Below are 27,082 nucleotides of genomic sequence, written 5' to 3'. Positions count from 1 at the left end.
TATGCATATAGAAAAAGTTTTCTTAGATTTTAAGTATTATATTGAAATTTCTTTTACTTTGAGTTGTTTTCCCCAGAGAGAGAATAATTTGTTACATTTACAGATTTCTTTATTTTACTAAGTACTTCAGTAGATAAACTAAAGACTTAATATGAAGATAAACAGAGCAGATTTTAATATGTCTCATTGTCTGATTCTTTCTATTTTATCAACACCAGGCTAAAGCAACAAGAAGAAGAGAGAAAGCAATTGCAAGATGCTAAAGATAATTCTGCTGGTAGAGTGGATGGTCTTCATTGTAGAAAACTAAATGAGAACACAGATGATTACCTCTCTCGTCTGATAGAAGAGAGGGATACCCTGCTGAGAACAGGAGTCTATAACCATGAGGATCATATTGTGAGTGAACTTGATCGTCAAATCAGAGAAGCTATTGCAAAAAGGAACATCACTATTTAAACGTGTACAAGAAGCTGTTAAAAAGAGCCAAAATCTGAATAGAGTGATTTCTATAACCCTATACGACTTTGCAAAATATGTGATGTCGTGCTTTGTTTTGCACACTATAGCCAGCTCTCTTTGAAGTCAGTGTAAATATTTGCAACATGTCAAGTTAAGCACAGTTGTAAGTTTTATGATGGCAATGACTGGTTTATAATGTTTTTGTACTCATATGTATGTATATATATGTGTGTGTGTGTGTAAATATATTTATCTTGTGTACTTTCTTCTGAAATGTTTACTACCTCTTTTTGCATAACTCTGACTAGGTTTATTTGTAATATTTTTAATATTCATTCTAAGAGGTTTTTGGTCAATGTTGTCGTTATTTCTTTCAATTTTTAAATATATCTCTTCAGCTGTACTAGGGAAAAGTGACATCAGCTGCTTTTCCTGACAAAGCTCTTAATTCTGAACTGAATTGCAGCATTGACCAAATGTTACTTTTTTGACTAAATGACAAGGTAATCAATTTTGGCTTCTCTAACTGTAGGTAACACAACTAAGTTCTGTAGTAAACAGGAGACGAGGTTTTGAGTGTGTATGTGTGAGGGGGAATCAAACCTTATGGAACTGAAGCTGAACCAGTTATTAACTAGCCTGATTGTACAGGTAAAATCCCTTGGTTGCCCTGGGAGTTTTGCACATGGACCAGTAAGGGTGAATCCAGGGTGAACCCAGGAGAGTAAAGACCATATTCAGAAGTGTATATGCATTCTTACATTGATCCCTAATGAGGAAAATAAATTGAAGCAACAATTCAGTGAATTTATATGCTTTAAATCCTGAACACAAACATAAAAAGCTCTTGGTTTAAGTAAAGCTGGTTTTTTTCAATCAAGATGTAACCACTTTGAAGTTACTTAACGTGTATTTCAAAGCATGTTATCTCATTGCCACTTAAATTGTAAATAAAACTTTGTTTGACTGTGGAAGTATGAACAGGATGCAGAACAGAAATCCACAATTAATGTTAGTTTGCGCATAATCGCAACTGAAAAAGTTTTGGTTTCCAACCTTCATTCTGTTTCTGTCATATTTGTGGGGATCTACCTGACATTAACTTACAACGCTGTCCTTTCAATAGGCATTTTTGTCTGTCCTGTACTCACAAGTGTTTCCATTTGAATGTCAAGTACAAAAATTGTCTTTAAAGTGAACAAAGATACCAATGAAAAAATTATTGGTTTGGGTTTTTTACATAAAATCAGTGAAGTTTCATAGATATGGTTGAATACATTTGACCTTCCTGTTTTGTATTAATTATAAATTGTATTAATTTGTATTAATTATAAAAGTTATAATTAATACAAAATATACAAATTAATTTTGTATTAATTATAAAATGGGGGGAGGGGTGTATCTTATCTGGCTTTACCTCTAAATGCATTGGTTTTCCTCCTCTTTACCATGGATGTATCTCCTGTTTAAATAAACTATTAATTTAGACTCTTTAGAAAAGTTAAAAACAAGCTGTAAAAAAAAATGGAGATCTTATTAACTGAGGAATACTTGAATACTTATCAATACCAGACTTTGTAAGAAATGCTTTTGTAATACTTTGCACACTTTACTGTATTTTTCAAAGTAGTGTACTTAAAGAGATCCCTCTCCACTAACTAAGAAAATATCACCTCCTTAAATCCCATAGAGATCCACGAAATATAATTTTACAATATTTTTTTCATCATGGCTGTGTCATATCACTGATGCATGATTATATGCAATTACTGTAAATGACCCAGGAAGCTTCTGTCTTGACAGAAAAACTTGTTTGTGCTGTTTTTATTCAAATGCTTGTGCACTTGTGTAGTTTCTTTTCCAAACACTGGAGGGTGCCTGAGACTTAAATATTGCAAAGACAGTGTTGACTAAATTTCATAGCTGGTCATTTTTTTTGGACTGGTGTTCTATGACTTTTCGAGTGTATTATTTTATTAAATAAATTTTGATTTATAAGTATATATTAAGGACTTTGTATTTATTTTTTAACTATGTACTTGAATGAAAAATTTTGTTTACAATTTCAAATAATATGACAGTCTTTAGTGCTTGAATCCATAAAATAATGAAACTGGTGATCAAAGTTAATTTCACCTCTGTGTCATGTAAAAAAAAAAAGTCATGTTGGTGTTGGTTTTTAAAAAGGAAGTTGGGTGAGTTTTCTCTCTAGTAAATCAAAGTATTGTGTAAAAATAAATCATAGAATACTTATTTTTGAAAATCATTTATAAATCTGATAATTTGAGCTATTTGGCTCCACTTAGCCGTATGAAAGATCAATGTGTAAAGCATGAGTTTTGTGATTATTAAAAAAACTTACTTAGCATAAAATTTATTTAACATTTTTGTTTTGTTATAAAGTCCTTACTCTTAGTGTTCGTTGTTTGTGTTAGAATGTGGAAATGTATTAGAGTGAGGATATTCTAAGCTTGATATTTCAATTTAATTTTTTCCAGCACAATTTGTCTATATACTTTAGACTGAAGTACTCCAGAAATAAGATACATATTTGTAGTAGATATGGATCATATGAGCTCAAACATGAGCTCAATATTACTCTTCTTTAAAGAAAATTTTTATGTTGGGTTCCATTTGCTTTTTTTATTATCTCAAAGCCATTTTAAAGGTTATAGTTATTCAGTGGAGAGACCAAATACCATTTTAAAATATCTTAAGATTTTTACCTTAATTTCTCTTCTTTGCCAAAGAAATGTCATTTGAAACAGATGCATGAGGTAAGGAACTCAATTTACCCAGCATAAAAAAAACTGCTGGAAATGAGACCTGTGTTTACAGGTTCAGTCCTGGTTCCATACACTGGAGAAAATGTGGTGGGAAGAGGAGCAGCAGATAGACCCTCCTAGAATTCTGGCAAATCCTATTGATATTATTGTGCCCAGATTTCACTAGGGAAGTTGATGGAATTATTTCAATACAAGTACTCTTACCAGTATGTTTCTGTGAACCCAAATGGGAGAGAGTGGGGGAGTGGGGTGACAATTCCATGTCAAATCATTTCCAGCCTTCATCTGCCTTAGGATTTGGGCCCAGAACTCACAGTTCACTTGGAATAAAGAAACTTTGGATTGGACAAATACAGGATATAATCAATCTTTCAGAGGAAAAGCATTAGTCCACCTGAAAGTGAGGACATTTAGAAATACTGTTGTTTTTTCTTGATAATCTTCAGACAGAGGATCCCCTCCTGAGTTGATATGTACTAATTTTTCTGCCAGTGCTGGGGATTTGCTATTACTAATCTTTGCTACCAAAGAATTGCCTCAAATTACTTATTAGAGGTTTAAATGTAAGGCAGGAAACCCTGGATATAGTCTGTTTGTACATCTTGATATGGAGCATTAGCTGAGATTTTGAGAACCCTTGAAACAGACCTTTTTCCCTTGATAATTGTTAGGTTGTTTAACAGAAAATTGTGTCTAAATTCTGATTTGTATCTTAAAGCAGTGGAATGTGTTATGGAAAAAAAAGACAAATCATTTTGAAAATAAGGTGGCATTGTTTTACTTTGAATCTGAATTATTTAAGTATATAGTTACGCTATGGATCTTTACAGTACATTGTTCTTTTGGAGTGAATCTATAACCACTGTTTCTATAATATCTTAGCAGTGATCCGATACTTTTAACACTAATACACTTTCAACACTGCTGTTGCGTACAAGAAGCATTGTTATATCTGGCACTGAGCTTTTAAGTGTTCAATCTGTAGTTCTCATTCACTGCAGTTTAAATGCTTCTCCCTCCATCCACCAAGATAAACCTTAATGCACAACTAAAAACAGAAGTCCTTTATCATATCTTCTAAGTGCTACTGAAGTATTTATGCCAGTTAATACATATTTACACAATTATTTATTTTGCTACTACTGTGCCTAAATGATCATGACCTGTGTCAAGGCTTGGATGGGAAGCACTAGTCTCACTATTGTTAAAGACAGAGCTGTAGAAAAGCGGCTGCATACTTAGATCTCATTTCATTTGTTTCTCCAGGGGGTTGTATTAGTAGTGTTTTCATTAGAAATGTTTTTACAGATGTTGGCTATCCAGATATGAAGTCTCTGTGGTAGAGAAGCAGTCAGGAGTTTGGCATTCAGAACAGAAAGGAAAAAAAAATCATCTTTGAGGGACTAATTTATAGAAAAATAATTTACTGACTTTCTGATGTATAAATGTACAGTAACCCCATGGCAGCTTTAATGCAGAGTAATTGAATTCTTGCAAGTACAGTTATTTTCTATTCTTAACTTGAAGAAATGCTACAGCCTGTCATTCCCTGTCACTGAAGACTGAAATAGTCCCCATTAATAATGCTTCTGGAAAAGTGAGGTCTCTTACTCTGTAAACCAGTACTCTTTTTTTCCAAGCGAAATACTTGTGGTAGCTCAACAGCATTTTAAGAGATGTATGTGTTGCTACAAAAAAGTTTCTTTCTAACAACATACGTAGAGAGTAGATGGTTAGGGAGGTGTTTAGTGTTACTGACTATTTGAGCAAAAGGTTTTAATGCAGTTGCTGAGACATAACTGCATTGACAAGAAAATATGACATCAAAATTTAGGGTGGGTTTACTGGAAGAGATGGAGTCTAGTTGGATAGTCCACAGCCCAGTACTGTTTCAGCAGTTATCATACATTGCTCATAGCTGTACGAAAAAAACTGTGAACATTTGAAAATTATGATTTACTATCACAATCTTATGGGGTTTTTTTACAAATGCAAATGCAAATAGGGCAGCAAGATTAAATTACTTGGTTTTGAGTTGAGCAGGCAACCAAACTAATACTTTTTCTGTAAAATTTAGGCTTAAGAGGTAGTGGTAAGTTACAACATTTTTTGTATTTGCTTAATAGTTTAACATAAAGTGAGGGTATTTTTATGTTTTGCATTTCACATCTGGAGGTACAGAAAATAATTTTATTGATCTCATGTTAAGAGATGTTCCTTGACACCAAACCATCAGTATGTTTGCCTGAAAAGGCTATTTTTGGCAACAAGATTAATACGGTAATACAATAGGTCATCCAGATCAGGGCTGAAGAGTACCATGAGCTACTATTTGCTTTATAATTAGCCGTGCAAGCAGCGAAGGTTGAGTCCCATTTGTGTCAGACATGAAGTCGACATGATGCTTCTCATCCAAATAAATAAGACAATTTAGTTAGTAGTTTGTTCTTAGAGCCAACACTGTGGGTGTGCTTTCATGAGTACCAATGCATATTTGGTGTAAACCATAGAGCCTACCTGCTGCTCCAGGTGATGCATAGGTTCTGTTTGGCCTAGATAATGTTTTTGATGCTTCTATAACAATAATGGTTTTTACTGCAATTTTTACAAATATGGACACAGTGATGTTTTAAATACCCTAACTTACTGGTTTATCCTGTCTCTTCTGACAATAATGAAATTGGACTGAATGAATGGGGCTAATAATCCAAAATAAATTAGAATGTCAAAAGCAAGAAAGAACACACCAGAACCCTAAGGAATTGTTAGGTGTATGCCCATGAGAGGGCAGTGCTATTTGCACAGCAACATGATTATGTGTCTCTAAAGTGAGTTTTACCTGTCCCAACATCTTGCAGAGCAGGTGGGCTTTTTTTTTTTTTTTGATTCCCCGGCTGTATTGTCTTATTGCATATAGACAGCACATCTTAAAAACCATCCTAAAGTTTTACCTGAGAATAGAAGTTTTTATGTTACTGATCCCATTTCATTTACTTATATCATCATCAGTGCAGATGGCTTGTAAAAGCCTGAGTAGAAATAGGTAGGCTGAGCAGGAGGACGTTTTAAAAGGCCTTATCTCAAACACTGTGTAAGGGAAAAGCAATGCTTTGCCATTCTGGCCAATAGCTTGTGTTGCAGTACTTTCTGCAACATAGCAAAATCTCTCCTGTATCTCTCATGAAGGTGATCCCACTGGTAGGCTGAGGGTTGGACACAAAGTCTATGGCTTCTCTGCCCATCTTGGTTGTAGGGGTGTTGAGTGATCTTGAGCAGGGCTCTAGGCCTTTCCTTCCTATCAGCAAAATGAGAATAATGTGGGAAAAGCTTTTCTGTGTAACTGGTTTGCAAACTGCTGTTCGCAATCTGTGCTGGTTGCAGTTGTCTTAATGCCCTAAAAGGGGTAGATAGATTCTTCAGCAAATGAGTACAAGCTATTTACTTTGCTCTTTTATAGTAGATAAATCAATATTTCATTCCTCTGGCTAATTGCCAATTCATCTGAAAGCTTTACAAAAGAACAAAAAAATACTTCAATCCTTATGTATAACTCTAATTTCTAGGGAAGTTAAGAGAGTCTAAGCTGCAGCCTTCCAAGAAAGGCTAGGTTAATCTTGTTAAGAGATTAATTAAATAAAGTCCTTCAGTGAGGGCAGGAAAAAAGGCAATGTATCTAAAATCTTGGGCCTGCCCCAAACAAGACTTTTTGTAGTATGGGACAATACTACTTATTCTTGTTCCTCTCTTGGCAAGATGAAGGTGATTCCTCATTATACTGATGCTTTGATGAATATCTAGTTAATTCTTGGTTATTACAGCTGTATGGAAAAGAAAAGGTCAACCATTTTTTGCCATATGCCGTCTATTGAGTAAATAAGTAATTACAAGGGGTTTAGTGAAAACTTTTATAGGAAAATCATTTCATGACTTATTAGTATTGAAATACTAATAAAAGCAAATCCCTATTATCCTAACAAACATTACAGATACTGTTGGAAATGAGTCTGGAAGGTGGGGGGAGGCCAACTCTTATCAAAGTAACTCTCAGATGATGTGAAACCCACTGGCCTCTGCCAAGCAGGGTGCCTGCACCCACGTGCCAAACATGACTGTGCCCATGAGCTGGTCACAATTCTCCATCCAGGTCTGGAGGTCAGTACAAAAACTCAGGGACGCTGGGACACAGAGGGCATTGAAAAGTGAAGGAGGCAACTTTGCATCCCTGCACTTGCCCTCACAAGCAAAAGGCTATTGCTGCTGCTCACAAAACCTAAGCCTTTCCCTGGATAACAAGAAATCTCCGGGTTTTTTGCTATAGCAGACTTTAGCCCTTCTATTTTTTTTTTCCTGTTATCACATATACACATGATGATGAGAATAGCAGATTTCCCCAGCAAACAAATAAATTGAAGTGCTTTGTTTACAATAAATAATAAAAAAGTTTGGTACTTAAACATGCAGAGAAATGCGCTACTTTATATACTTTGTATTGAAAGCAATCTTGATCTAATAATCTTTTTTTGAAAAGTAGCATCTACAGAAAGTGTTTGTTTGCTTTTTTTAAGATAATTTTTATTCTTACTCAAGCAATCTTTCAGAAAGACCTGAGGATTTTAGTGAATTTTCTTTTTTGCTCATTGAATTAAGCCATTCACATCATCTGCACCATTATTCCTGGATGTATCCTGCCACTATAAAGTGAAGTATCTTAGCTAAAATAAATGCTTGTAGAATAACAACACAGAAAAAAAAAGTAGAAAGAAAGAAAGAAAGAAATAGAAAAGCTTGCTCATGTGTTTATTTTGATTGCTGCTTGTTTTACCACTCAAGTTTCAGATAAAAATGCATTTTATGCTTTATGGAATGCAATCTGTTACAGAGCATGGACAACATGCTAACTTGTGTACCACAAAATAACAAGCTTGTATGAGTACAGGCAGGGCTGCTGTTTATACTGCCAGATTCAAACTTTTAGTTAGATAATTTTTGGCAGTGAAAGTGCCTAGTCTGTTACTTACACACTAGTTAATCCTGACTTAGAAAAAAATGAAAGTCCATTTAGGGCCTTTAAAATCTTAGCTTAACTTTTATACCATGGTAAGAGATTATTTAGAGTATGTCACATTAAAGACTATAATTCTCCAAATCTTTCCCTTGTTGTAGGCATTAGATATTTAAATGCTAACACTTTTTTTACACAAAAAAATTAAGAATGAATACTGAGCCAAACTACAAAGCAAATTTTAGCGGGCTTAGCTTAAAATTTGTTCTATTTAAGCTCACAAAAGAAGAGAAAGCAGGTATTTAATGTTGTCTACTTTTTTAACAGCGGAACAAGGGCTGCAATGAAGAATAGCAGTATGAAGTAAATAGACTTCCCTATGCAGTTTAAACATATATATATATATATTTTTAAACATGCTGATGAAGGAAGAAACATAGTAAACAGAGTCGACATGGGTTTTTGGTTGGGGTTTTTTTAAGGCAGAGAAACTTGCCTTATCTCACAGTGCTATCCTCATTTTCTCAGAGCGTAGAGCAGTATTTCAATGGCTTGGAAGCCAGATTACATAGGGTACATTTTAGTAAGAAACAAAATTCTCTCTGGGGACACAAGAGGCAACATGTAACCTGGTTCACAGTATCTTCCATTTCTAATTCTCTTTTCCTTAGAAAAAGCAGCAACAACAAGCAAACAAAAAAACCCAACCAAACAAAATTCCGCCATCATTTGGGGGTTTCCTCATAGAGATTTCTTAAATCCCGCATTTATTCATCTAAGTCGTATAAATACATATTTTTAAAATGTCACAACCTTGACTCCCTTTTCTAACTCCATTTTTATTATCACAGTATCTATTTTAATGGCTATTAAGCTACAATGTACGTACCTTATCTTTGTCAGTTAATGTATCTAATTCCACCATCCCAGAGGGAATAAACCTGAAGCTAAAGCCTGCAATATATTAAAGAATCAAGAACGCTTATGCAGAACAAACAGAGGATTTAGCTTGGATAAACAGCAGAGAGCTCAGTGTCTTTTATGTCCAGAGCTCAGGACTGGATGAAGAAAATGACTATAAATCATCCCTGTGAAACAACATAACATAGATGTTGTATGTTTATTTAAAACTTTATACAATCATTTATCTGGGCTATAGCTCAGTTTCAAAAAGTGGTCTGCTGTAATGAGGTACTGAGACTAGCAGTGATCAAGAGGAAAATGATATATAGTCTTCAACCAGAATTTGCTTATGGGAAGAATGGAAAGCACTTAAGCAGACACCAAGTATCTATAGCCAGTAGATCAAGCGGGAGGATAATGCAACAGTAACAAAAACTTTGATAAATTTTTTCCTGTTTCTCTTCAAAATATCACATTTCTTATAATGTGACATTGTTTTGAGAGCTAAGCAGACAGCAATTTATGCCTTAATTTTCACACTTGAATAAAGACTGATTTGTTGTGATTGTTCAAGGTATAACATGTTGCTTTACCAGACTTAAATTACAAAAGAACAGGCTAAATCTTTGTCTGGGCTTGCATTCCAGGGAGAAACACTTTTTAAAATATGCTGCTGGGGGGGGGGGTGTCTCACTTACAGCAAGCACTCCCGTGATTTCATGACTAGTAATTGCTATTTTTTTTACTGTGGAAAACTGAAGAGCCACTGATGATACATTTACTGCCTAAGGGAGACAGGCAAAAAATATGATGCAGCTTTTACTGCAGAGGCAACTTTTTTCCCCACAACCACTTTGCACCCTCGAGTGTTACAGAGGAGAGCCTAAAGTGTCCCAGATGTCACTGTTTGGCTACAGGGTTGCCCAAGCACCCATCAGATGCCAGGACAGGGTTTAGCCAAAACATCCCAACTACAAATGTGCATAGCCTGGACTGATTCAATTGTTGTGTAGGCACACTCTTGCACACAGCAATTCCCACGGTGGTACTTTTTACCTTTCATTTCAGTGTTCCAGCAGCTGTTCCTCAGTGGAAATGCATTCTGTGACACAGGACATCCTACGCAATGCTTGGCAAACTGTCTTTCACAATGGCAGCTTCTGCTGTGGCTGCAGTCACCATCTCTCTCCCTAGGTGTTGCATGCAAAGGTTTTCAAATCTGCCTGACATATATCCTTCATTCTGAAAGGGATTTTAGGCCCCAAACTCTATAATTTTTCATTGCTTCCAGAGCTGATCTGGTGCAATTTAAAGCCTGCTCTTGGTTACCAAATTAATGTTAATTTAAGCTCTCTCTGTTATCAAACTAATGTTAATTTAAGATGCTGTTACTCTAGCAGTATTATTTGATTTTGCAGGAAAAGAAATGTGTTAGTAGTTAAAGAATTAACCATCAAAGAAATAGCAAATGAGTCATACCATTTGCACCTAATTTTTTATTTATTTATTTTGTGGCTCATGAAGATGAGGGCCTGTAGAGATGCACTTGACTGAAGCACTGTATCTCCTGACAAGAATATCAGAGGTGAAACCTTTCTGTCTCTGTTTCCCCTCCACAGTTGACAGCACCCAGTAAAACAGTGCCATAAAGAGCACAGGCTCATAAATACTTCTATGCCTATGCAGCTCCGGATGTTTTCAAGCAAATATATTTATTATGTCAATAACGATAAAAAAAAAAGATTACTTATTCAATAATTCATGATGGTTTCAGAGCTGCTGGAGGCTATACGACTCACTTTACTTTAGATAACTTATAAATGTAGATTATTTTTATGACAGACTGAAATTATTTTCAGGTGAATATTTATTTGAGCTTTAATTTTCTTATTAACCCAACATGTACTAGAAAAGAAGATGATGATCCTACTGTCTTTCTCCTGCTGCTCCCCCAGATGCAAGTAACAATATTTCTGGGAAGAGTTTTGTGGAAGTAAGGTCTTGAAAGTTCCTCCATGCCATCAACACCAGAGCAAACTCCTCTCATTTTTTTTTTGGTAGCTGAAAGCATTTTGTATTTCAAGTATCTGAGTGTAAACAAACATCTCTAGAAGATATAGGGAGGGCTGAGTCCATGCTCTCCCCATGGGAGCTGCTGCCCAAACCCCACACTTGCTCTTGCACAGTGCACCCCAGGTGCCCAGGACAGCCCTGGCACAGCTGGGTCATTCCTTGTGGCCAAGGCACATGAGGGATGGCAAGGGGCAGCTGGGAGACAAGATGATGTGTCAGGTGCTGTGGAGTGCTGGACACTGCCACCATCAGACCCCTCCAAACTTCATCCTCTTTGGATGATGGTCTGATCCTGGTCTGCCCTTTGCCTGCACAAACTGAAACAGAAATTACTTCAATAATCTTAAAAATAGTTTAAATTACCTCTGGAGTTTCCCCATTCAGAGTAAGGAAAAGCTGAAATATCTTCTGGAGAGCAGAAGGGGCAGAAGGCAGCAGGAGAAGGAGGGATCTCTTCATGCAAAAATTTAATCCATGTTCCTAAAGCAGACTGATTTTCTTTTCTGTTTTTCTAGATGAAATATCAAATTCAAGATATTCTATTAAGCATGTATCTACATCCCAACAATCACAACATCTTAAGTGAGTGCTGTTGTGATGGTGTTTGAACCATCTGAAGAAAGCATTTATTGTACACACAGGAAAACATACCAGGAGCAAGTTTAGGATGGCTTTTCTAGCTAGCTGTTGTTCAAAGTTAAATTTTACAAGCTAATCGATTTTGAATTTACTAACAATGTCTTTATGTTGAACAGGATGCATATAGTCTATACTTCTTCAATATGAAGTTGCTTTATTAGTTTAATTTTGCACATGCAAAAAATATGCAACCCTGGGAATCCATAAATACAGGCACAGTTAAAAAAACCCCCTTTGCTCTAACACCAATAAAAGCCAGGAAGAAATATTTTAAAACTACAACTCTGTACAAATATGCAAGAAATCCACATGGAGCCTGGTTGGAGCCAGTTTCTGAGCAGAGAAGAGTGACAGAGGTATGCACCCTTGGCCAGAGTCGGGGTTGTCCCCAGGTGGCAGAGCTGCCACATCTAGTCCCGGGGTCCTGCAGAATGTGTGCCTAAAGACTGCCAAGGGCACCCTCCCTTCCTGCATCCACAGGGCCACCCTGAGGGCTTTCCTCCCCAGCCTGTCAAGCTCCTCGCCCTGGAGCCCAGGCTCCCTGCGCCAGCACGGACAGAGAGCACCCTCTCTCTTTAATCGCTTAAGAAGTTACTTATGATATGCAACTAAATATTTAGTTGTGCAGAGGACAGCTTGTCACAGACAGCTTTGTTGCTAATGTATACAAATGCTGGTATGGCACTGGCTTCCTCCCTGCGTACACAGAGCTACACACACTGACCACAGCCTAAATAACCTGATTTATTTGTTTCAGTTGTTTGATAAGTGCATCATACCTCAAACCCTACGAAACCACTTTAAGAGGATTATAAGTTTTATGATGTGAAAAGATTACCCTGAGTGTGCTGAGCAAAGTTTATATTCAGAGACTGTGCAGGAGGTGAGGCATTCACAGAGGCTGGGGAAAGAGGGCTTGATAGATCAAAAAGGGATTTTCTTTGTTGCTGTACCTCGTGTTGGATTTTTTTTCTTTCTCTTTTCTTCCATTACAAGAATGGCCCCAGAGAGCCACCAAATTGCTAAACTTGTGACTGTCCTCTCTCTTGCACTCAGCAATGGAAATTTCAGGATCTGCACTTTTTTAAAAATGAGGAACCATCATTTCACGGGTAAATCAAGGGAGTGGAGAGTCTGAGGGTTACCTGAAAGAGGGAGCTGTGAGGCTCATCCTGAAGTGGGGATGTGGGGAGAGGAGTTCAACCCAGTTTCCCCCAGGGCTCCATGAGCACATCACCCCCAAGCACAGTCTGCAGAGATGGCAGGTGCTCATGCAGTCTTGGGGATCTCTCCCATCACCCTTCCCCATGGTGAAGACCAGCATCCATGAGCCCCAGTGCAGCTGAGAATCCAGAGGGGTCAGCAGATAATTGCAAAGCTGAGAACGAGGCTTTGCTCTGGTCTTGAACTGACGCTGTTGTCTTCATAGCATGCAGCTTTGCTGGGCTTGATATTTGTGTCGTAAAGTGGCAGAGAGGGGAAAATCATTTAACCTTTTTAACCCTTATTGTTTAATTTTTGACATATGCTCAGGGAATACCTGTAAATAAGAGGGAGGTTAATTGAACAAAATTCCTGATGTATGTTTCCACCTATCCTTTTTAAACGAATGGACTTACACGGCAAATGTTTAATACTGTGCTCTACTAATGTTCTTGTATGAACAGGGCAACGTGGAGGTAATATGGAAAAGAAAACAGCAACAGCAAGTGGAGGCAGTGCACACAGCATGGCAGAGGTCTGCTCATCTCAGAGGACTTTGCTCTGAGGCAGCAGACAGGGAGGGTGCCTGGGGGTTTTGCTTTCCCACAAAGTCCTCTGGGTCCTGCCCGATCTCATTCCCTCTGCCATGGCTGCATCACAGTGGAGTCCCCAGTCCCAGGGCCCCCATTACCCTCTCCCCTGCCTCCCCCCACCACGCGCTTGAGCGATGTTGCCCTGTAGAACTCCATTAAATAGCGTGCTTCTGCCCAGTACTGTGTAGTCCACAGTACTCTGCTGTTACTAAAACAGCATTTATATTTTATTCTGTCTTCTGCGTCTTTCATAAGGGAGTTTTTATGTGTCACCAGAAAATACTGGGTAACACACTTTATTAGCCTCATGATACTATGGCCCATCAATACTTGTCGAGGCCTGATGAGATCATGCTATGATTGTTAATCAGAGCAAAGGAAGGAGGTGGAGTAGTGGGAAATACCTTTAGGAAAGAATCAATTAGAGAGAACAGTACTGCAGGTAAGCATGCAGTGTGTTTTTCAGTGTAAAACAGCAGGCAGCCGATCAGCCCATCACTGATAACTTTCATTTAATAACAAACATTCCTTTTTTCAAGGAGAGAAGAATACTGCATTAGCAGAACATGCATCTGATCAGCAAGTGGTTCTTTCAGCCATTATCAGTCTCCTTAAGACCCATTATTTAGGAAAGCACTTAAGTGCAGAGCTGGCTTTAAACAGATGGAGTGTTGCTGGGACAGTCTCATTTATTCTTCCTTAGGTTAAAAGGTTTCAGCTTAAGAGTTAAGCTGAGCTCAGCTCAGCACTGATTACTCATGTGGAAGGGTGATCTTGACTTGAGTTTTTCCTCTTCAGCAAGGACCTGTTTCCTGGAGAGGGAAGTGATTAATTTTGACTTCTTTGCATCTTCTTAAAAACTCAGAGCAGGGGCTGACCCTACTGCTGAAGTGTCATATGGGTGAGGTGAGGAATATGGCAAGACCAGTGCCACCACACAGTGATCACCAGGATGTACTTAAGCACTGTCAAAGCCTCCTACTGTTGCTTTGTGCTGATAGTGTACAGCTCCTCTCTGTTGTATTTTTTGTCCTGCCCAGAGTTAGAGGAGGGTAAGCTTTTTGTGACAGAGCAATGGAGATTGAGTGGTCATATGACTTCTCAGACTGCAGCAGAAGTCTACAGCTCCAGTGCTCATGTCTCATCCCTCCAAATACTTAGAGTTCCTACAAGGACCCTTTAGATTGCAGTCAGTGGGAAAATCCAAAGATACTTTGGTGACACCTTGGGTGAAAACCAGATCATTTACACAACCTGTTTTGCATACCAAGCTGAGAATGAAACAAGGTGTTCAGTGGTTTACATCCCTCAAAGTAATGCAAGTCAAGCTGATGACAGATGCCAGACTAATTGCTCAGTGCTACCAGCCTAGTTAGAACTTTGTCTGGTTTAAGAAGTAAAAATATCTACATGTGCTTTAAGTAGTACAAATATCTGTACTTTAGCCTCTCCTTGCTGATTTGGTGCCATAAGGAGAATTTCAGGAAAAAACTCATACTGGGAGTATGTATTTGCAGCACATCTCACTGTACTTTTCCAAGGGGACAAATAAGACTTTATTTTGAATGTCTAGGACCAGCAGTCTTTTAGTAGGAAAAACCTAGAAACCCTATTGCACTGTTGTTAGTACAAGGTCCTACACTATTAATTTGGACCCTAGGGACATTATGTTGAGAAACAAATGGGTGCTTAACAGTCCTAGCAGAACAAATACAGAGGACAGAAATAAGCCATACACAACACCTCCTGAACCAGCTGAATTATTTCAGAGAGTCACCAGAGTTATTTTAAGAAATTCTCATAGAAAATCCTTGATCTGAGTTATGTCAGCACTTATGAGAGATTCCTTGGGGACTTTTGGCAGAAGGTACCTCATCCACGGGTAATCTTCACGACAGAGTGAATGGGCTCTTTCAAATGTTAAATACAGGACCAAACTTGGGGCTTTCATTAGAGGGGAGGAGTAGGTTATGAAAAGTGCATTTCCCCCAGTTTAAATTAAATATATGAGCTCAGGGAATATAAAGAGAATCAAGAACTCTCAAAAAATTCCAAGTGAAAAAGCCCCAAACAAACAAACAAAAAAACCGAAACAAAACAACAAAACAACCACAAAACAGAACAAAACAGAAATCAACTAACCAAATGAAACCCCAAACCAAACAAACAAAACCACCAAAACCCATAAATCAGCAATCATGAATCAGTAGATGGTGTTACAAATCAAATACAATTAGTTTCACTAAAAAGCACTTGCCTGTATCACTGACCAAGGGAATAGAAATAAGTGCATCTCAATGAGATGCAAATATGTTTCCTGTGACCTCTACGCCCTGCTTATCTTGCTGAGTATTCGTATTTCTCTTCTACTCTGAAAAGACCTGGAATTATGCATTTAACAATAGCAACCTACTTCCAAGTCTCTCCTGGAACAGAGGTAGTGCCAAAATCACTCCTGTGCAAGTCCTGACGTAAGTGACGACTGCTCTGGGTATGGGGACAACAAAACTGTTTAAAAGCATAAATTTACTGCCCATTGATTAGCACAATTCCTGCAGGCCCCATGAAATTTTTTTAAATGGATATCAGATACTAGATCAAAGCTGAGAAATCAAATACAAATCTGCTTTGCTCAGGGCAAAATCCTGTGTTCATAGTTTACTCCTATTCCTTGTCAAACTATTCCACTTAACAGTGCATCTGATAAACAGAAAAAATAAAAAACACTAAATATTCCAGTTTTGGTGGAATATTTCGGTTCAGAAGGGACCATTATATCATGCAACCTCATTTTTGTATATCAGGGGGCTTTATGTTTAATCCAGCTATGCTTGGATAGGGACCAATAGCCCCTTTGGCTGGAGAACACTTTCCTTGGCTAAAGCACATCTTTCAGAAAAACTCTCAAGCTAAATCTGAGGACTTGGGTTTAGGCACTAAGCATCCTGCCTGCCCACATGCAGATCCTATGTATCCCAGCCAGATGGGAGGAGGGTTCAGCAATTCTGACAGGGCCAGATCCTGAAGCAGCTAGCAAGAGGGAGAAAATTTTTCTAAACCCATTTGCAAACAATTTTCACTAAATACTTCCGTAAACCTTCTGGGCTCTGTAATTCAACACTGGCTTTGAGCTCCAGCCTTTTATTGGCAGTGTATCTTGGCTTGATCTCATGCCTACAACACTAAAAGCCAAGTTTTGAAAATTAAACTGTTGGGTTGACTATGGGTTAGATACATTCTCAATCCAAGTACGGCAGTTCTTGAATCTGTTTGTACTGATTTACAGTGAAAACAGTCTTTCAATTTATTTTTTGCAGTTTTTCCTCTTTTTCTATCAGATAAAAAATAAAATCAGTTTGCTTAAACTGCTTTGCTTTCTGTTTAATTCTGTAGTCCTTATGGACATACGTGACTCTGACTGTCATAAGACTGATGTTTCCAGTGCTTTTAGGTCATTCCCCATCCCCAATCCCTCTCATGGCAAACAAGTATTTCATATGAATAGAGTAAAAGGTGATATAAAAAATGGAGAGTTTGTGATGGTCATAAAGAAACCGGATTACATGCATCAAAAGTGATAGAGACATACTTTAGCAATCAGACAAAGATGGAAAGAGTAAAGAGCAAAGATTTCCTCCATATCCCTCCCAATCAGCAGAAAAGAGGCATGACAGTTTTTTATTTAGAACTTGCAGGTTTTTTGTCATGGACAAGAGAACATGGTGAGAAGAAGTTTTAGTTCAATTTAGTTTGGGATTTAGTACACAGAAATCTTCACACAAGTTTGTTTTATCATCTCCTGGCCTCATGTGACACCTCTGTCATGTGCCTCCATGTATTCTGCCATTGCCATACAGTGACATTCACTTTTCATTTTTCATCCTTCTCATGGACAAGAGGCAGTAACTTTGTTCCCAGCCCTCGAGCCTACTGTGTGTACTGGCACCAAATTGGACTTTCTGTGCCCTTAAAATAAAATTCAGACAAGAGGCAAACAATGAAAAATTTGCCGCCTGTGTCACGGGGTAAGGGTAGTTTAAGTCAAATAGAAGATATATGTATGTATGAAATATGTATATACATTTCTGTGTTTTTTTACTGTCTTGTGTTACTACCTTCCTTTTTGCCTGTCTAATAATACAACACCGTGTTAGTTTAAAGCTAACTTGGGAAACTATGTAGCATAAGGGACTCATAACTTTTTATTCTTCTGGGAACTTTCTGAGGCACTGAAAGTGTTCCCAAAAATAAGGTGGACAAAATGTTTGCTGCTGAGACATCGCATGGCAGCTCTGACATGTCATCGTACCAGTTTTCTATTTTTTTCCTAACAATTCACCTTATCTCTTGGGAAAGTTTACCTTAGAAAACTGTTGTGGGAATAGAAAGATACGTTTTTGTCTGGTAAATGGAAACATGATGTTCTGACCACTTTCCCAATCCAAAATACCATGGGCAGCTCAGCTCAACTCTCCACAGTCAACCATCCTCATCAACCACACAGGTTCTACTCTGCTTTTGCACTCATTTAATCTAGGATGTGTTTGCATTTCTCATTAATTTGCCAGTTCCCATTTGGGAAGCATTCTTTTACAATCAATGGAAGTCAGTCAGTAAACCTAAATATTTGCAGAGGCTATGCCTAATAAGATCATTCAGGCAGCTGTTATTAGTGTCACAGGGACAGGAATGCATCCTTGGGAAAAAACTCGTGTATGTATGTATGTGCATAATCATATGCACACTCCTTACACGCTCACACACCTCTTCTCTCTTCTGCTCCTCATAAACCCTGCACCTACCAGGCCACACATGAGCACAATGCATGTGCAATGCAGGAATATCACCAAAGCTAAAGTTTAACTTCCACATATGAATAAAACTAATGGTGCTATTTAAATACAATAAAAACTTGCAGAGCTGCACTGCCAAGTTGTGCAAGGTCACATTGCAATGTGTCGGCTGTAAAGATTTCTAAGGAGCCTGTTTTCTTGAGTAATAGCAGTTGGAGAAATGCACTTATCTGAAGAATGAGACTGTTATAGGTTTCTGTAAATCAAACCGTAGCCAAAGAGCAGTTCCTTAATATCCATTTTCCACTTCAGCACTTTGACTACAGCACACACTGGGCTAAATCCTGCTCAGCTGACGTAAGTAGTCCACTCAAATCGATGCTGGCATGACTGGCACCATGTAAACGCAGAAGATAGGTTGAGTGACTGCATGCAAGGAGGAACAGGAGAGTTTGCTGCTTTCTGCACATAAATATTGGAAGTGGTACCAATTTCTCTGCTAGATAGGCTCAAGCTATGTAGGGTTCTCGTTAAACAAAGCTCATTGGAAGTGATGTAAATCTGGTGGACTGAAGCATAGAAAGCAGTGCTCCCACCTTTCAGAGTTTTATTACCTCTCCTGCACCCTCAAGCAGTGCACACTGTTAATGGGTGCCCCTGTGGTTCACAAGGGGTGATCATTGAAAGCCCTTCAAAGTGCTTTTGAGATAGGTGTGTTTTTCCCTTAAAATTTCCACTTGCAGTTGTCAGTACCAGGGAAATGAGGCTCCCATCCAGCACAACTTCTTGCCACAGGTGCTCATGAAACTGGCTCAGCTTCCACCAGTTCATGGAATACTTGGGCACGTTAAAACCAGCCACTCTGGGAAACCCCCTCTTGTACAGAGCTACCACAAGAAGTATGTGCGAGCTAGGAGATTGTGTAGCAGGGTCCAAACTGAGCCCCCAGCTGGGAGGTTGTGTGGGGAGTGGGAGCCAGCTCCTGGCACCACGTGCTCCCCAGCAGGGCATCCACCACCCGCACCACAGCACATGGAGTGACTGCCCTGCTGGCCTACCTATAGGCTAGTGAAAAACATAGGCATCTGTAAAGTGTTTTTTACAGATTCTATTAAACACTATTATTCACAGGAAGCCTTAGAAAAATCTAACACTACATTCGCTTCTAAGGTATAATAGATGTAAAGTCTTTTTTTTAAATCATTTTAATGTGATCATTTGTTGGGCCTTAGGGTAAAATTACATTTCACAGCTCCCTTGTTCCCATGCTATGGTAAAAAAGAGATTGATGTCTGAAATTTCAACTGTATTTGTCTTACGAATTTGTCCGACTCCCTGGAGAATAATTGTCTCATATCATTTGAAGGCTGGTAATTCCTTTGGAATGACCTCTGTGTTATAATTACAGCAAAAGTACTAGCGTGTAGCTAGGCAAAGTGAAAGTTAATGTTCTTGGTTTCTAGTTGTGTTATTTTTATTAAACTGTTCCCCTTTAAAAGAAATACCTGGAGATATGGACTCTCACTCAAGAGGGCTTTTTGCAGATAACACAAAATGTCGTTTTTCCTGCAAAACACTTACATGCATTAACAATTATCTGAAGGGTGCAATGTATTCTTAAAGCCATTGTGTATTTCTGGAATATATTAGCAGAATTGGAGACTTCAACATGTCATTTGCCTCAGGATTATTTATTTTATCCCACTTCAAATGTTTTGAAATTTTTTGAATATATATTCAGCCATGGCTCATGTCACTTTTCTATCATGATATGAGATTGAACTGAGAATAACCTAAATATGCCTTCTCCTTAGGAAAGAAAATCCTGCAGAACTGGGAAGAAATCTAGAGAAAACTAGTGAGCAGATCAAAATTTGGCATAGAAAATTAGATGTGCACTTTAAGAAGTAATAAAAAAGAGGATGTAATTTGGTGTACTGCTTTGTCCTGTTTGTGTTGGTCTCTGTGGACCATCAGTCTGAGCAGTGCCAGGGCTGTGTGAGGGGGTGCAGAGAGAAAACCCTCCCTGCAGCTCTGGGGGCACTCACTGACACACACAGGCACAGGGATGTAGAATTACTGTTACCATTATAACGATTTACATGCTCAAATCCTGTCTGCCTCGGCAAAGTGATAAATACCTCAAAATATCATACATTATAAGGTCTATTCTATTCTTGATTTACAAGGTCAATTACCTATACTAACTTCTCTTAATGCTGGTGGGAATTTATTTTATAAATCTTCAGCACACCCAGAAAGGACGTGGGAGCCAATCTGGCATGATTCTTCTCTCCAGGGGCACAACCAGCATCTTACTTCCCCCAACCATAGTTCTGACGCACATATTTTGGGTGATATTTGAAGGTGAAAATGTGGTTTGGTAAGTGGGATGGGGCTGCATGCTTCATTTAAAAACAAAGCACAGGCTCTGCTTAATACATTTACTGCATTATAGTTCTAAAATGGGAACATTCATCAATTGTTATACTAAAATCTGAGATATTATTAGTACTTGTTGGCCTCTGCCTGTGGTGAAACTGTGATATCTTATAGTGCACATCAATTATTTATTAGTGGATAGGTTTTTATATATATTATGGCCTTAGACCAGCCCGGTTATAATTCTGTGTCTAAACATTGGAACTCTCAAACACTGGAGTAGCTCCCCTTCATTATGAAGGGATAGGTATCTGTAACTGTTTAATAATGACTAAAAAAAAAATAAATACTCCGTCCTTTATACTTCCTTTAACAATGTCCTTATTCGATATCCTTAATCAACATCTTCCTTTGTCCAGTGAGCAAGTAACCAAAATTGTGACTTCTGAAACTGGTTTATAAATCTTTAGGGATAGCTCATATAATAAGCCTATACTTGTAGGCAACAAGAAACTTTTGATCCAGGTTTCAGCAACTGAGTTCATCTTTATTTTTTTCTCTGTATTTTCTGATAATCCTAGAGGGTTATGCCCAGTTTCCACACTAGTAACAGCAATATATAATTTCATATTTTTTGGCTGATTTAAAGCATATATGGTTTTTGTTAACTTAGGACAGGAGGGGCTCAAATTTATGTCATAAATGGCCTAGAACCTTCATAAATATATAGGCATAAAGTCACTAAAAATAAAGCTTCCCTAAGTCCTTTTAGTTAAATGACTTGATATATTTGTAAAGCAGTCTTGCATGGAGGCAGTATGTTGACAGAATTAGAGGAAAATGAGAAACTTTGTTGAAGCTTAATGAGAATTAATGTTTTGGCCATTGAACTTGATGGATATGTTGGAAAAATAGTTAAAGTGCTTGCTGTGTTAATGTCAGCTGACATAACAATTGTTTCCAGAGAACCAGACTCCTGAATCCTCATATAAAGCACTGGGGAACTTGAACAACACAAAAGAATGTAAGGTTTGGAGAGAGTGGGGGCAGGGAAAGGAAAGAAAAACATTATATAAGTTTAGCTACTTCCAGCTCATTTTTCCTCATTGAAATAATGAACATAAGGGTGTTTGAGTAGCAATCCAAGCCAAGTTTGGAGACAGTGTCAAGACCAGCATCTTGAGCATAAGAACCATCCCATCCATTTACCAAGCTGCACCAGAGTCTCTAATCCATGTCTATGGCCCTTCAATGAAATGAAAACTGGTTTATAAAGTGAAAAGTAATAAAGGCCTTGGGGAAAAAGCTATCCCTCGGCTAGCTGCAGACCACTCTCTTCACTGAATTCAGAGGAGCCAAAAGCAGGGCAAAGAGGCTGCTTCTGTGCATGTACAGCAGAGAGGCAGAAAGGCAGACCTGACCTATTTTTGCAGCATAAGCCCACCACTATCCTGCTTGGTGGAGATGGAGAAGGCAAGCACTATCCCTCAGTGGCTGAATCCTCAGAGCCAAATGCTCTGTTGCCCTGAAGTTTTCAGTCTTCCTCTGTGCTGTTCTTCAGGCATCAGCTTGATGGCTCCCAGAAATCTCATACCCCTTCTGCAGGGAAATTTATCTTTTTTTTTTAGTAAGTACATCATATATTTCAAGATGCTACAGAACAACTTTATTTGGTCTGGATCAACTGGTGTTTGAGCTGGCAACAGCCCACAGAGGTCCTCTGCCATAGTTATCATGTTGCACACACTCATTAACCTCCCTGTATAAAATAATGAACAGAATATGCATAACATTACCAGTTTTTCATAAGTGCAAAACCCAGAAGAATCCACAAATCAGCAGAAGAAAAGTTTACACTACTGGGGTAAATTGGAGGACAGTCTATTACTATGACAATACCAAAAAGCAATAACTTTTCATTGTGAGGAAAGATGTGTTCATTCTCATACCACATATACATAGAAAACATCCTAATGATTTCCCACAGACTGGAGACTTACTCGTGGAAAAATTCTGAAAAATATATCATTTCTATCTTCTCTCTCCCACTCATTTTCTGAAGGCATGTAGGAGCCTCCATGTCATTTGCTTGGAATTGTTCATGTACTGGGGTAGTGAGGGGATCTAAACCACACGTTGCGTGCAAAGAGGAGCTTTGTTGCTGCTGTGTCAACTCCAGTATTCAGCTCTTGTGATCCAGCACAGCTGAGAAAGGGGTTTTGGTGGGATGACTGACCCTTGGTTCCCACCCACTACTTGGGCTATGATGTGCGGGATTGTCCTTCCAGTCTATTTCAGTGACCCCCAAAGGCAGCTGTGAATCACTGTGAAGCAGAAAATGTCCTTACTGCATGTTTTTTGAAAGACCTGACCTAGTGAGGGCAATCTTTCATTACAGATTTAAAGTTTAGGTTTTAAAGCTTTCTTGGTCCCCATATATGGGAACTCAGTAGGCTGCTACAATCCCAGCATATGTATTGCTTGTATATGATGTATTTCCATCAGTTTTAAGGTAGACATTCTGGAAATTGCTTAAATAGCCACAGATTGTATTTCACAAGACAGTGGCTCTGATTAGCCCCAACTGCATATATGTTGCTTTGGTCATGGATAGTGTTATCTGTTTCTAGAAGAGCAAGAGGGTTCACCCTGGTAACTGCAGTCTCATTTCAGTGACTACTAAAAGAAGATTATTCTGGGAGGTATTGAAAAATGCCTGACAGACAATCACAGTCCTTGGTCACAGCTAGCACAGCTTCATGAGTGGAAAGTCCCACTTGTCAAACCTGATTTCCTTTTATGACAAGGTAACCCGCCTAGCTGATCAAGGGAAGCAGTTCATGCAATCTTTTGGATTTCCGTAAAGCTTTTGTTACTCTCTCTCACAGGATCCTTCTGGACGAAATGCCCAGCACACAGCTGGATACACACATCGTGTGGTGGGTGAGCAATTGGCTCACAGGTCAAACACAGAGGCTAATAGTGAGTGGGGTAATATCAGACTGGTGACCTGTCACTGATGGGATTCCACAGGGCTCCATCTTGGGCCCTGTTCTCTTCAACACCTTCATAAATTATTTGGAAGGGATACTAAGTAACTTTGTAGATGATACTAAATCGGGAGGAGACTCCCTTGTAGGCAGGGAGGCCCTGCAGAGAAACTTTGACAAATTAGAGGGCTGGACAATCACCAATCTGATGAAGTTTATGACAGGCACTGGATTCTGCACCTGGTATGGGAAAGCCCTGGATATATGTCCATACTGGGGAATGAGCTGCTGGAAAGCAGTGCCATAGAAAGAGACCTGGGGATCCTGGTCAATGGCAAGTTAAATGTGAGTCAGCAGTGCCCTGGCAGCCAGGAGGGACAACTGTGTCCTCGGGGGCATCAGGCAAAGCATCACCAGCCAGTCGAGGGAGGGGATTGTCTCACTCTGCTCTGCACTGAGGCAGCCTCACCTCTGTGTGCAGTTTTGAGTGGGACTTATATGAAAGATATAAAGCAAATAGAGTGTCCAAAGAAAGCCTATGAAGATGGTGAAGGGCCTTGAGGGGAAGCCATATGAGGCAGCAAGCCTGGTTACAGCAGCAAGCCTGGTTAAATTCAGGAAGTGTTTGGACAATGCTCTGAGGCACGTGGTTGATTATTGGGGCTGTCCTGTGTAGGACCAAGAGCTGGATTTTGCTAATCCATTGTGGGTCCCTTCCAATTCAGGATATTCTATGATTTTTAAGCCCCTTTGCAGACCTCGTCTTAGAAGGGTTCATCTGCCCTGTCTCCAGCTTGTCTGTCTTTCCTCACATAGAAAATATGAGGAAAACACAAGTTTCTTTCCTTGCACAGTAAACAGACTGCTGCTGGACCAAGCCCTACGGCAGCCTTGCAGAAATCCCATTACTGAGTGGAATCCCATTACCTGTTTGGCAAAGGTTCTGCTGAACATCACACTGCCCATATCTTTTCCCATGCTATGTGTTTGGTACAGGTATACAGCCACACTTATGCCCATGATCCCTCTTTCAGACGGCTGGTGGTGGCTATGATGTTGTTAGCCTTTGAGGCTGTGAGTTCCCCAGGCTGCCATCTCTCTGAAGGGAGAAGTTTAGGAACAATTTAGATCATAGAGCTATCATAAAGCTTTCATCAGTCAATAAAACAGGCTTTCCTCTTCATAAAAAACGACTAAAATTTCTTTGTCTTATAAAAAGAATATTGATGCTGGAACCCTAAAAACTTTGTCTGAACTTTTATTCTCTTTACTTCTCTTTTCATTTCCTGTTTTTCATTGTGGTGAATGCTTTCATTAGAGCTTTAATGCATTTTGATCCATTTATGGGTGAGGTGTCTCAAATAACACCTCCATGTTGCCTATCTCCATTTTCTACCAGCAGGTCTCCGTGACCTCTTAGAAACTGTGAAAGGGATGCCTTCATCAGTCTTCTACTTCTTCCGAAGGCAAGGAAGAACATGAGATTAGGTGTGGAGAAAAATTGCGCTTCAAAGTCCTCTACCATTTTAAGGCCCCTTCAAAGAGCATCAGGAGTAGTGTACACGCTGAATGACTTTTTTTGCTGTCTTTGCAAGCAGAAAAACATTGTTTCTGTGAAGAGCTTGCACCAATATCATCACAAGGTACTGCAGCCAAAACAGAGCAGGCGCAATATTTTTCTATTTTCAGTCAATTTTTCCTGATTTTTTCCTTCCCAAGTGGAAAGCAGAAGCAAATTGTCACTCCTGGCTGAGCCCCATCTTGCCTCATGCCTGCAGAAATGCTGGTGATTTCACTGCTGAGGCTGAAGCCCCAGCACCGGCCACAGAGTGCATAGATTGTGACTGTCCTATTGCATGAAGGCATTATTCAGGAAATATTTAGCTGTATTTTCCTGATATTTGTATGCTGGCTAAGTTTTTTTCAATTTAAATCTTTCTTGGTAGAAAGGCAGTGTTTATACTTGCTTGTGTTATACCTGGCAGTGGAGTGTCTGCTACTAATTGCCAGCATTCAAGTATTAACACAGGAAATAATGACAGGAAAGAGTTACAGAGATATTCCCCAAGGTGCTGCTTCATAGGCAAGGCAGAGAGCCTTTCATATGATTTGATCACTGTAATATATTCATTCAGTATCTGTTGACACATGGGTATTTCCACACAAATCCTACTCTGAGGTTTACTGCCATAAATATTTTGAGACTATCTGTCAAGAAGATATCTGAAGAAATCAGAAACACAGGAAAAAAAAAAAGAAAGAGAAAAATTAATCACATAACTTATTCACCATGAATAATTTGGTCTACTCCATCTCTATCTCCACACAGGCAATACTGCACAGCAGTTGACAGCTCTGGGTTGGTGACAGTCAGGAAATCAGTTCTCTACAGCATTGTCCTCTTCCCATGACTCAAACTTTTACAATTTAATGGTAAGAGATTTTAAATTATTGCTGGACAGTTGATTGAAAGTTGCTGTACCTGTTTTCAAAATGTTGTAAGTAAAAATTGATGTGATTTTGAAAATGGAAAACTATTGTATGAAACTCTTTAGCACCAAGAGAGCTTTCTGGACTATGGCCATAAGCTGCATTTGCTCAAGTCAATTTTGCATTAATCAGTGTGCCTTGAAGATTACGTCCTATGTTTTTTTATTTAGTGGGTCATATATTTTAAAAAGTGCCTTTAAGTGTTTTGATGAAACACATTAAAAATCCACTGTAATGCCTAGGTGCCTGGCAGTTTTAATATATAGCAGGTACATTTGCCTTTGCAGTTTAAATAATCTGGAAGAGATGCTTCATTATTTATTTTTAAATTTTATCACAAAAGATCCATAATATCTGAAAATCAAATTGATGGTACTTGTCTCCAGTATCTTCAAAAATATTAATGAATGTTTTCCAGTCACTCAACAACAAAATCAGACTTTTAAACGAAATTTTCCAGCTCGGAATTATATAAATGATCTTCCAGAAGAGCATGAAAAGTAGTACCATCCTATCTTTTCTCTACCGGTAGAGCCCACAGACAAAAAGTAGTCTAGCTTTCAGCAAAAATGCAAAAGTCAGACCACGGTGTATTCTGATTTTCTAAATATTCACAGGTCTGATGCTTTCCCTATGAGCTGTCTGAACATTTTTGGTCACAAAATACAGCTAGACTTTTCCCAGTAACTAGACTTCATCTGAACTTTGAAGTTTTTTGTGAAGAAATCTGGCTGTCATGCATGGGCTGCTGTCAGCAGAAGCACTT

At 38.7% G+C, this 27,082-nt stretch overlaps 1 protein-coding gene across 6 annotated transcripts in view; it reads left to right on the top strand.

Annotated features, from left to right (window-relative positions):
• Positions 1–27,082, top strand: part of CEP120 (centrosomal protein 120) — a 64,288-nt gene extending 37,206 nt beyond the window's left edge. For 5 of the 6 annotated variants that reach the window (XM_032676064.1, XM_032676065.1, XM_032676063.1 and 2 more), the window contains one exon: positions 219–2,465. In XM_032676064.1, the coding sequence (XP_032531955.1) occupies positions 219–459 (241 nt within the window). In that variant the 3' untranslated portion in view covers positions 460–2,465. Of the gene's footprint in view, positions 1–218; positions 2,466–26,155; positions 26,260–26,933 lie in introns of those variants that run through there. The other variant, XR_004354611.1, reaches the window with a different exon arrangement.

This window comes from Chiroxiphia lanceolata, chromosome Z, assembly GCF_009829145.1.
Source record: "Chiroxiphia lanceolata isolate bChiLan1 chromosome Z, bChiLan1.pri, whole genome shotgun sequence".
NCBI lineage: Eukaryota > Metazoa > Chordata > Aves > Passeriformes > Pipridae > Chiroxiphia > Chiroxiphia lanceolata.
This window is presented reverse-complemented; position numbering and strand designations above follow the sequence as displayed.